Source organism: Belonocnema kinseyi, chromosome 1, assembly GCF_010883055.1.
Source record: "Belonocnema kinseyi isolate 2016_QV_RU_SX_M_011 chromosome 1, B_treatae_v1, whole genome shotgun sequence".
Classification (NCBI taxonomy): domain Eukaryota; kingdom Metazoa; phylum Arthropoda; class Insecta; order Hymenoptera; family Cynipidae; genus Belonocnema; species Belonocnema kinseyi.
The window spans coordinates 117,265,866-117,277,822 of record NC_046657.1 but is presented as its reverse complement, the minus strand read 5'-3'; the positions used below and the strand labels follow the sequence as shown (position 1 = coordinate 117,277,822).

The following is an 11,957-nucleotide window of genomic DNA, read 5'->3' as shown; positions in this document are numbered from 1 at the left end:
TCCAATTTTAAGCATTAAAAAAAAGTTAGATATCTGAAGTCATCGAAATCCGTAGATTCCGAATTATTATGTTTTAGGCTGTTAACTATGAAATTTAAAAAAATCTGCTTCTAAATTTGAATCCGAAAACTTAACAAAGGACCCTTGAGTGTCGGCTACTCTATTGAGATAGCCTCTCTGCTTGTTATTTATGATCTTATTCTTATTTCAATTTCGGAAAGGATATTTTAAACCCTTCAGACCATTTAAACGAGGTTCCTGGACCTTTAAAAATATATTACCTGAGTGCCTGCGGAGAATTTCTCTGAGCTTCTTTGACCTAAAGAATTTTTAGTATATACTCAAAAATTCTTTTCGGTAGGGTATATTCAGAATGTTTTAGTCTGTCCCATAACCTTCTTCTCTCCTTCTTTGATACAATAAAAATTTTTTATCATTTTAACATTTAAATATATAACTGTACAGAACTTTCTACCAATATATAATGTTTATTGCACTTTAGATTACAAAAACAGTCCTTTTTATTTGATTAAAGTACTATATTTCTCAATTTTTGTTCGCCCACTATCTTATTTTGTGTTCTTATTTGTTTTAATTAATTATTATTTGTTTAATAATAAGATGTAGAACGCATGTTGACTGCTACACTTCAAACGCATCATCTGTAAGTAACAGTCAACAGGCGGGATAGGTCTTTTTTTTTTAACTTTCTACCGTTGCATGATACGGAAGGGGTACTATGTTGAGACTATGAGGATACTCTTCTTCCTAATTTCTGTTACTTTACGCGCCGCTCGTCACGGTACAAGAACGTGCTATTTTAATGCCGCTCCGTGGGCAGGATAACAGCGCTTATTACGCCTGTTTCAGATTTAAAAAAACTTCAATTGAACTAAGTTGAAATTAAACAAATTGGAAACGCATGAGCCATTGCCGAAAATAAAAACATAACAAGTAAAGTTAAAATTGCAATATAAATTTAATGTTGTGCTAGCACCACTGTGCTTCACGGTAGCAAGACCTCCCAAGAAAAGAATAAGAATGAAGTTGACAAAGTTGTCATGCAATTCCGGCGGAATATATTCTGTAAAACGCTAATGGACAAAGTCAGTAAGAAATTTATTGAGGTGTTTTGTTCATGTTCAGAGAATGAAAGGAGATCGAGTGACGAAACAAATATATTCAGCTAAAGTGAATAGTAACATACCCATAGGCAGACCAAAGAAAGTATGGTGAGAATGTGTGAATGAGACTCTAAGGCGAAAAGATATAAAAAGCCATAGAAGCTCAAGAGCTTGCGTGAGAAGATCTATGAATGTAAAAGAAGCTGAATCTGTATGCCAGGACATGAAAGTGTGGAGAAAAACAATTGATAAGAAATGTGCGATGAAGAGTATCAGCGCAGTAAAAGACGCATGAAATGAAAGACCTTGCATATTAATGGACCCGCATGGAGAGCTTTACTTAGTAGTATATGCGATTAGAATAAAGATTAAGGATCTTACTATAGGATTATGAGTGAGTTTGAATATTTTTATTTGATCATAATGACTTTGTGAAGTTCTTCCCTTAAAGTGATTCTAGAAAGATTGATCAGCGACCTGGGTCGCAATACGCGAATTCTAGATTGATTTTAAGCGATTTGAAATTTTTTGGGAATTCAACCTGAATTATTCTAAATTTACTCAATTCTACTTAATTCAATGAATTTTTTATTAATTAAATTAAATCGTATGTATGCGATCCCGAGGATAAATTGATAAAACGATCAAATGATTGCAAATATTTGAAAATATTTGTTCAAATACTTTGGCATTGTCAACATTTTTTTAAAGTTAAAAAAGATTAAAAATATTTTTGATTATTTTAAATTATTAAAAGTAACTTTTAATTGATTTCAGTAATTTAATCGGCTTTCACAGGATTTGCAATAAATGTCACTGTCAAAGATTCTCAGAGAGTTTCAAGATCTTCGCAATAGATTTAAAGAATTTCAAGGGTTCTCCAAGGGTTTTAATAATTTCAAGAGATTTTACGAAATTTGAATGCAGCTTTAAAAAATTTCAAAAAATATGGAAATATTTTACAGAACCTGTAAGGTTATAGGATATTTTTAAAGGTTCCAAAGGATTTTATCAGCTTTCCGAGGATTTCTACGGCATAACGGAGTTTTAGGAGCGCTCAAGATATTTTATTAAAGTTTCTAGGATTTCCGATAGTATCATCAGATTTTATTTAATTACACGGGTTTTTATCATATTTTAATGAATTTCGAAGAATTTGATCAGAAGACTTAAGAGATCTCGTAGGGTTTTAAACCTTTTAGGGAATTTTTAAATCATTTTTGCAATCTTTTCCAGTGGATTTACATTTTTTTTCGTTTAATTTTTAAATTCAAACAAAATTCGAATTCATTGATATTATTTTGTTGTTAGTCACCTTTTTGTTAAAAATTAGTAGGGTTTCAAATATTTGAAATTATTTTTTGGAATTCTCTCTAAATTCTTATTAATTTACCTTAAATTCTTTTATATTCTTTGAAATTCTTTTCAGTATGTAATTTCTATTCACTAGAATTCTTCTAAGTTTGTAGAATTCTACTTAATATAATGGATTTTTTTGAATTTGTTTAATTTGTTATTTGATTGATCCTGAAGTCTTTTAATCTCACTTTGAATTATTGGACATTTTCTCAAACTGTTTTGTATTCTCTTGAATTTTTCTAAGCTTAATTCAACTTTACTGAATTCAATGAACTTTTTTCATATTTTTATATTATTTTCAGCTCGTTAGATTTTTTAAAATTCAGCTTGAATTTTAATGGACTTCATCGAATTCTTCTAGTTTACTTTAAATTCCTATAAGTTCATTCCAATTTTAGGGAAATCAATTAAATTTTTTTTATTTAAAATTTTTTTCGAATTCTTTTCAATTCTTTTAAATGTAAATGGAATATTTTGTATTTAACTTGAATTTACTTGGACCTAAACAAATAAGAAGTGAACCTCAACAAGAATCATTTTTTAAATATTATTGTACTTTTTTTAAGTGATTTATTTTTGCTCTTTTTCCAATGCTTAATAAACGAATTTAAACAAGAAAGTTATCTTACACAAGAGGCAAAAACAAAGAGTGGAATAATTAGGAGTAGGTGGGAGGACTGAGGCTGTCAAAGACTTGTACACGTTTTGTTTTAAATTACCATATTAACTTTATTGCAAGGCGCAAAAGAAAAGTTTGAAATTGAAACTATGTTTCTATCAGCCATCATCCTAGAAAAATATATTTTAAATGTTTTTTTATTATTTGTTCCTAACTAAAAAGGCAAAGCACAGTTAAACATTTCAGAAATATCCGCAACTTTCTAAAATTAAGCAAAGATTATTATTAATATTATATTATATTAATATTATATTATTATTATCAGCGATTTATTTTTATTTTCTTGAAATATTTCATTCATAGCTATTGGGAATAGTGGTCTACCATTTCGCCACATGGTGCCGAAAAATGGAACTAGAAAGAGTAGGTACAATTTTAAACATGTATTTAAATTTTTGCATTAAAGTATTTTTACGATTGTTTTCTGAAGTATAAAACAATGATTGAATACTAAAAACAAATCTTCATCAAAAACAAATAGTTTGAGGTAGAATTTCCATCGTATACAGTGATAAAACACATTTTTGTCAAATAGTTAAAAAAAAAAACAATTATATTCATTTCATGAGAGTTTCAATGCATTTTAAGCTTAAATAAACTTTAATTAATAATGTATGTAACGACAAATTTTATCCATATTATGCTAAGAATACGAATAATAGACGACTAGAATTCAAATAGGAATTCTAACCTAAATTTTAGATCAGATTTTTAAGTAGCAAGTATTTCATGTATAAATTAATAAAAATGTACTTTGAGTTCATTTTTGCTTCAAAATAAGTCCATTTAAGTTTATAATCTTTTGAAAATCACAATAAAGAGAACAATAATTGTTTTTTTCTAGAAAAATATTTCTGTCAAAAAGTGTGGTTTTTCACTGTATAATATGTAAATTCCATCTAAATACTTTGTTTCTGATAAATACTTATTTTTATTATCCAATAAATACTTTAAACTTCACCAAAAAATTGTTAAAACACTTTAATGCACAATTTAAATTGCATCTTAAAAATCGTGCCTATTCTATCTAGTTCGAATTTTTGTCGCCAGGTGGTGTATCGCACTTTAACCATTCCCAATAATACCAAACCATGTCTTCAGAGTTTGAGGTTAACGCGCCGCTTATTCTCATGTTTCGCTAGTGCAATTACAATTGCTGTTTTAGTAAATAATTTTTTTCATTTTGATCTACCATATAAAATAAAAAACACACTCTCCTTATTTTGACAACCGCGCTACTCAGAATGAAGTACTTTCGAAAATCCGCCGAACCAATCAGATTTTCCGGCAAAAATTCAAAAGTATACTTTTTAAACATTAAAAAAAATATTTAAAATACTTTTTTTTTAACTGTCCTTCCGTTACTACATTATTTTTCTGATATTATTTTAATTTTACTAAGGGGGAACAAATATTTGAAAATATTAATTAACTCCATTAGGTATTTTCACTTCAACCGCCAGCTAACTTTTTTCGTTGAGTGCTGAGGGAAATACAATGGACCAAATCCATGGGATTCATTTCATTTTTGCCCTATTTTGCTACTATCTTCTTAAGAAATATTTTTTTCAATATAAGTGTATTTGAAAAATGGTTTTTATTTGTTAAGAAATATTTAATGAAATAATTAAATGATAATTATTATTCATTACGAAGATAACACAAAAATAAAGTTTTGTCCCATGCATTCGGTACATCATTTTCCCCTCAACATTAAATGAAGTGAAGTTAGCTAACGATGAAGTGAAAACTCCTAATTGTTTTAAAATTTTAGAAAAAGTGGGAAAAAGTACCCTTTGGTTCCCTGTATTTTATCCTATAGGAATTGTAAGGTCTGGTAACAAATAATAATGTATAAAATATTGTAATTAATTAATATAACCATGGATATTGATTTCTCTCGTTAACAGTTGCGAAGGTTGCAAGGGTTTCTTCAAACGAACAGTCCGGAAGGACCTCTCCTACGGTTGTCGAGAAGAAAAGACATGCATTATTGATAAAAGACAGAGGAATCGATGCCAGTATTGTCGGTACCAAAAATGCTTGGCAATGGGCATGAAGAGAGAAGCTGTCCAGGAGGAGCGCCAGAGGACCAAGGAACGAGATCAAAGTGAGGTCGAGAGTACCAGCAGTTTACACTCCGATATGCCGGTTGAACGAATCCTCGACGCCGAGAACAGAGTCGAGTGCAAGGTGGAGAATCAAGGAAACTACGAGGTAGTTATTTAAAATGATTCTTTATCAACTTATGTTCCATGAATGTCGAAATTTTCTATTACAGAATCCTGTTTCTAACATTTGTATTGCAACGAACAAACAGCTTTATCAACTTGTCGAATGGGCTAAGCATATTCCACACTTCACCTCTTTGCCAATCGAGGATCAAGTACGGTTACTGAGGGCAGGCTGGAATGAGTTGTTGATTGCTGCTTTCTCGCATAGGTCCGTTGACGTCAAGGACGGAATTGTCCTGACGAGTGGCATCACCATCTACAGAAACTCGGCGCAGCAGTCCGGCGTGGGCCCCATTTTTGAACGTGTTCTCTCGGAATTGGTATCGAAAATGCGAGAGATGAAGATGGACAAGACAGAACTCGGCTGTCTGAGGTTAGTAGACTTTTCTACTCATTATTGTATCCTAGATTTAATAAGTAAAGCGATTGCTGCTTGACGTGTATCCCAACAGGAAAGGTTCCATTTCGGAAAAAATACAGATTGAAACATTCTATCTTGGCTCAAAGATATGACGGGTCCGCGGTCTAAACCTTTTAACTGACATTTCAGAAATCTTACGCGACGATGGAAAATCGTATTCATTTTTGCAATTTTCAATATTTTTTTAAACTTCAAAATGTTTTTTGCTCATTTGCTACAGAAAAATAATACACTTTAGTTTTATAACATTTGAATAAGAATTGAACGTTATATAACAATTGAAAGCTACTCATATGTTATCTAAAAGGGGTCCAGCGGCCTAAGCCTGTTATCTGCAGTGTTCTACGGCTGGTTTTCTATTGTTTTTCCCGGGCTCGCATGTTTCTGTGTTGTGTTTTTAGCTACGGATGAGTTTTATATTTAAAAATGTTTGGAATCGCAAGCCTATTATATATGTGCTTGCAAAAATGTTAAATAGTTTATCGCAAAAATGTGGTGAGTGTTAGTAAATGAGACGCGTCGCTCACTTTCGTTTTTACAGCGATCTGTAGACACTTCATTGCACATACACTGACATTTGTCTCACTGGCCTATTCTACGAATAAACTGAGCTGATGTGAGAAAAAGTACGGATTTCCCATAAGGCGCCATAATCAGTTAACAAGTTTACACCGCGGACCTATGCTCTAGATACAAAAACGCGATTTTCGAAAATCCATTTTAAAAAAATGAAAAAGAATTTTGCCGTTTCGCTTCCGGGACATTAACTGCACACCAATTTTTTTTCCAGAAAATACAAAAAAATCAGTTTCGAAAAAAATGTCAGTTAACAGGTTTAGACCACGAAACCTTCATAATATAAATCGTGTCTATCCTGTCTGGAAACCCTGGATTACTCAGGGATTTTTTTTTAAGTAAAACAAGTTGTTTGTTTGAAATCAATTTTTTAACTGAAGATCCTACTATTCTATTTCTGGTTGAAAATTGATCGGTTTTAGTTGCAAATTTAAGTACCCGGTTACAAATGCATGTATTTTGTTAAAAATTCATTTTTTTTTTTGGTTGAATTCCATTGTTTTGTATTTTAAAAAATTTGTCTTGTTGAAGTATCAACTATTAACATTTTTCATTCTGAATTCATGTTTTTTTTAATGAAGATTTAATTACTTGGTTGAGAGTTAATCTTTTGTTAAAAATAAATTTGTTGCAGTTGTTAAAGATTTATCATTTTAATTGAAAATTCATCTCCTTGGTTGAAAAATGAGCTATTTTGTTGAAAATAAATTTTTTCTTCGGCTGAAAAATAATTTTTTTACTGAAAATTTAACTATTCCATTTGCAAGTTTAACTATTTTATTGATTTTTTTATAATTTATTTTTTTAATCGAAATGTAATTATTCAATCAGATTTAATATTTCGTTGAAAAATGATCTTTTTTAGTTGAAAATTTTGATTTTTTTGTAGAACTTAATCTATACATTAATCTTCAAATCGTCATCAAAGTTCATCACTTTTTTTGAAAATGTAACTATTTATATAAAAATTAATTTGGTTTTTTTTGTAAATTAGTTCTTTTTTTACCTGAAAATTCAACACTTCGAACTGAAATTTACATCCTTTTAGTTTAAAATGTATCTCTTTGATTTAACATAAATTTACAACTGAAAATTTAAATATGCAACTGTTGATTGACAATTTATCTTTTTAATTTGAAATCCATATATTTTATTGAATTATTTGGTCAAATTTAACCTTCTGGGTTGAAAATTCATCGCTTTGGTCAAAAAATCAACTATTCCAGTTATAGATTGATCATTTTAGTTAAAAATTCATCTTTTTTATTTAAAATTTAACTATTCCACTTTTGGTTGATAACTGATCTTTTTTGGTTTAGAATTTAACTATTTAGTTGAAAAATTGTTTTTTTTTGTAGTGGTTAATTTGAATATTTCGTTGAAAATTCGTGTATTTTGTTGAAAAATCGTCTTCGTGATAGAAAATTCATCTTTTCATTGAAACTTCAAGTATTACGGTTCAATATTAAATTTAAAAGCCAATAAATCTGCTTGTTTTCATGCAGCTATGTGTTTAAAAATATATTCTTATTTAGTTGAAAATTCAACTCTTTGATTGAGAATTAATGTTTTTTAATCGTCTTTTTGGTTGAAAATTCCATTAGTTGTTTAAAAATTCATCTATCTTTTTGAAAATTCAATTTTTTAAACGAAATAAAAATTTAATTGGATGAAATTAATTTTTTTACTACAAATTTAATTGTTCAATTTTTGGTTGAAAAATTACCTTTTGTAGTTGGAAATTCGTCTTTTTGGTAGAAATTACTCTTCTTGGTTAAAAATTAGTCCTTCTGGTTTAAAATTCAATTATTTAAGTTAAATATTTACAATTTTATTTGAAAATTCATCACTTTTTTGAAAATTTAACATTTTCCAATTGAAAATTCCATAGTTGTAATTTAAAATTCATCTCTTTGGTCAAATATTAATTTTTTTAACTTAAAATTTAATTATTCTTTAGTTGAAAATTTTTATGTTTGGCTTAAAACTCATCTATTTCGTAAAAATTCATATAATTTTGTTCAAAAATGTTTTTTTTTGTTTGTAGAAAATTAAACTTTTTATTTGAAAATTAATCTTCTTATTTAAAAATTCATGTTTTTGTTTATAACTTAACTATTTAATTTGAAGACTCATAATTTTATTTGAAAAGTGAATCATTTTCGTTGAAAGTTGAACTATATTGTTGAAAATCCTTTTTTTTTGGTTAAAAATTACTTTTTTCAACTAAAAGTTTAACAATGTTATTTTTCGTAAAAAATTGATATTTTAATTTTAAAAAAATTAAGTATTTGTTTCAAAAATCATTTTTTTAATGTTTTCCTCTTGTGTTAAAGGATGTTTAGAATGAACGCCATTAATTAAAATAAATGTTTTCATATTCCGGAAGATATGAATATGTTACTTTTAATTCACTGGGAAATTTGAAAAAGTTGACCGGGAAATGACCAGGAATTTTAAATCTTTCGTCGAATCGCCACCTTGTGAGACTCAATTTTTTTTAGTGTTTTATTTCTATTTATTTGGGAAGGATTTTTCATTATAACTAATTTCAAAAGAGGATGGTTTTAAAAACTTTCTTTTTTCTATGATTTATGATACCATCTTTTTTCAAACCTCCAATTTGAATTTTTTAATTTTTTACAAAATGAATGTATCGGTTCATTAAAGAAGTCGTTTACAGTTAAATACTGTTTACCTTTAAATTGTTACAAACATGCAATTATATATTTTTCAAAAAAAAATCAATTAAATGACTTTTAATTTTTAAATTATAATTTTTTTTTGCTACTTTATTTCGGAAACTTCCATGTTTAAGCATTTTTCATTTTGAATTGTGTACTTTTGAAAAACCTATATGAAATTATTAAATTTTAAACGATTTAAATTCACAGTTCAAATCGCTGAACTGTTATTAATTGACCTTAAAATCAGTTATTAATTGAGACCTCGTAATGAAGCTGAATTGCGAAATCCAGCGAGATTTTTGTGCTTCATGTTTAATATGGTGTTATTTGAAATTATGCAAATTTTAATATTTAACTTTGAAATTATTCGGTTGGGGCGTATTTAAATAACAAATATCCAAGTTGGCTTGGAGTTTAATATAAGCTATTGATTAAAAATGTTGTCATTTATAATGTTTCAATGATAAATTATTAGATGTTGGATTATTTATATTTTGGGTTATTTCAAATTAAAATTCTTTAACTATTGCTTTCAAATTAAAATGATACAATCTCTAAAGTGTTCAACTTGAAAGCCAAGTTTAAAGCGTGCATTTTTGAAAATTTTAATTAAAAATTGACTAATTTTGAATGAAGTGCCAATTTTAATTAGAAATTAATACTTTCAGGATATTTTTAAATTTTAAACTGGACAATATTGAATTTTTTTAAAATTTCTCCATTTATAATGTTTCATTGTGGAATATTATATAAAGTTCTTCAGTTTGGAGATTTTTTAATTAAAATGCATACACTGGAAAAAACGGATTTAAGGAAATGTGTTTCTTTCATTTATTTTCTTCTAACCAGTGATTTGTTTGTTGAATAAATATTGTTTAAAGGCAAAAAAGTCATGCCTCGCCTCAAAAAAATAATTCAACTGGTTACATTATTTTATTTGATATAAGAAATATTCCTTTACAATTAATGTGAAAATTATTAAATCAAAGAAATGATTTCTTTGGAGCTGAAAACCTTTTTTTTTTAACTGTTTTTACACATTGAGACATATTTCTTTATTTCCATGAAATTTATAAATACGTATTTAAATTGAGTCATTGATCCGTGTGCTGATCACGTAATTTAAGTTTCTTTGCGCGAAAGAAACGTTTTTTTCCAGATAAATGATTATTTATCGAATTGAAAACAAATATTTGTCCAATGTTAAAATTTCATATGATTATTGCAAGTAAATAATTATATACATAATAAAAAAATATTTTTTAAGCTTAAATATTGATCTATTTATATGGAATAAACTATATATTTTAATTGTTATGGAATAAATATTAAGTTGCAGTAATAATTTCATACTTTTCGTTTAGATAAAACCATTTTTTTTATTAAAGAAATGTTTTCTTATACGAATTCAGTAAGATCAAATCTTTGAACTATGTGAATTAAAGGAAAATCTTTTTGAGATCGGAAAAACCAGGAAATGACAGTTTAAGTAAAAATCGTTCAAAATTATAACTATTTTTAGTTGTATAATTTTTAATTAAAGTATAAAAAATTGTTTGGCTAAAGATTTTTATCGTTCAGAATTGAGCCATTTCTAACTGAAAGGCTTAATAATTAAATAATTCAATTTAAAGCGTACAAAATTAAATAATTTTCTGTTGAAGTTTTATAAATCATACCAACTCGAGAATTCAATTTCAAAATAATAGCGTACTTTTCATTTTTTGACCAGAAGTCTTATTCTTGTCTTCTAAAGTATGCCTAAACTTTAAATCTTACTTGATTTTAGGTAAATAAAATTGTTATTATCTTTCAAATTTCCACGATTCCAATTAAAAATTTTCTAATTTGAAAGTTTTGAAATTTTCAATCAATAAAATTTGCATAAATCGTGCTAATCATTGTGCAATTTTTAAAACCGAATTTTGCAAACGTTCTGTTTCTGAGGACTTATATGTAAAATTAATTAATTCTAAAGCTTAAATTCGAAAATTTTCGGTTTGAAGGCTCTTCATTTTTAATTCTTCAATCTAAAGCGTTTCATATTTAAATTCAGAATGTTTAATATTTGCTTCTGAAAATCCTCAAATTTTACGTAATTTAATTAAAAATGAGTTAATTTGTGATTTTATATTTAAATTTTAAAATAATGTTTCTTTCTGATTTGATATTTTGCCATTTTGACATGACGCGTCGAATTTTGAAGCACATAGAATAAAACCTAGCCCGAATCTCATTAGAAACCCTCTTTTGATACTAGTGCCTTATTTTTTTCCTTGATTATGATTAATAGCCAGAAAATATTAAAAAGTTTATTTAACCGAATTGCAGAGGATTATTTTCACATTAAAAAATACATTGCTTCATATTAATTATCTTCAATATATAATTTTCTTTACCATTAGAGGCATAAAACATCAAATTACTGAAAGAAATTTGTAAAATTTTTCATTAACATCAAAAACAAAAATATTTTCATTTTGGCGTTATGAATTTATAGTTGTAATAATTGGAAAACTTAGAAACAATTGGAATTTGTAATATTTTAAATTAATTAATTTTAATTATGTGTTTTTTATAACTTTTCTGTAATGAATTTAAATAAACTTACCTTTAGACGAATTATAAAAAACCATAATACAGTGATTGTATTTTTTATTAGATAATAGGATATTTTTATTAATATTTTTTATAAGAAAAAAACCAAATGATCTAAAATTAAATTCAACATCTCGAATTGCAAATTGTTTATGTTCTTATGAATTCAATGATTTTTCAAATTTTCAAGCAATTTCAGCAAATTTTTGATGAAAAACAGTAAAAATATCCTTTTACAAACTGTTCTAAATTCGAAATCTTTGAAATTTAACGATGATT

General features: G+C 27.2%; 1 protein-coding gene across 4 annotated transcripts in view; it reads left to right on the top strand.

Moving 5' to 3' along the window:
* The window catches only part of LOC117170977 (retinoic acid receptor RXR), an 81,201-nt gene that overhangs the window by 56,546 nt on the left and 12,698 nt on the right, over positions 1–11,957 (top strand). For 3 of the 4 annotated variants that reach the window (XM_033358022.1, XM_033358028.1, XM_033358044.1), the window contains 2 exons: positions 5,073–5,379; positions 5,444–5,769. In XM_033358022.1, coding sequence (XP_033213913.1) covers positions 5,073–5,379; positions 5,444–5,769 — 633 coding nt within the window. The remainder of the gene's footprint in view (positions 1–5,072; positions 5,380–5,443; positions 5,770–11,957) is intronic. The other variant, XM_033358036.1, reaches the window with a different exon arrangement.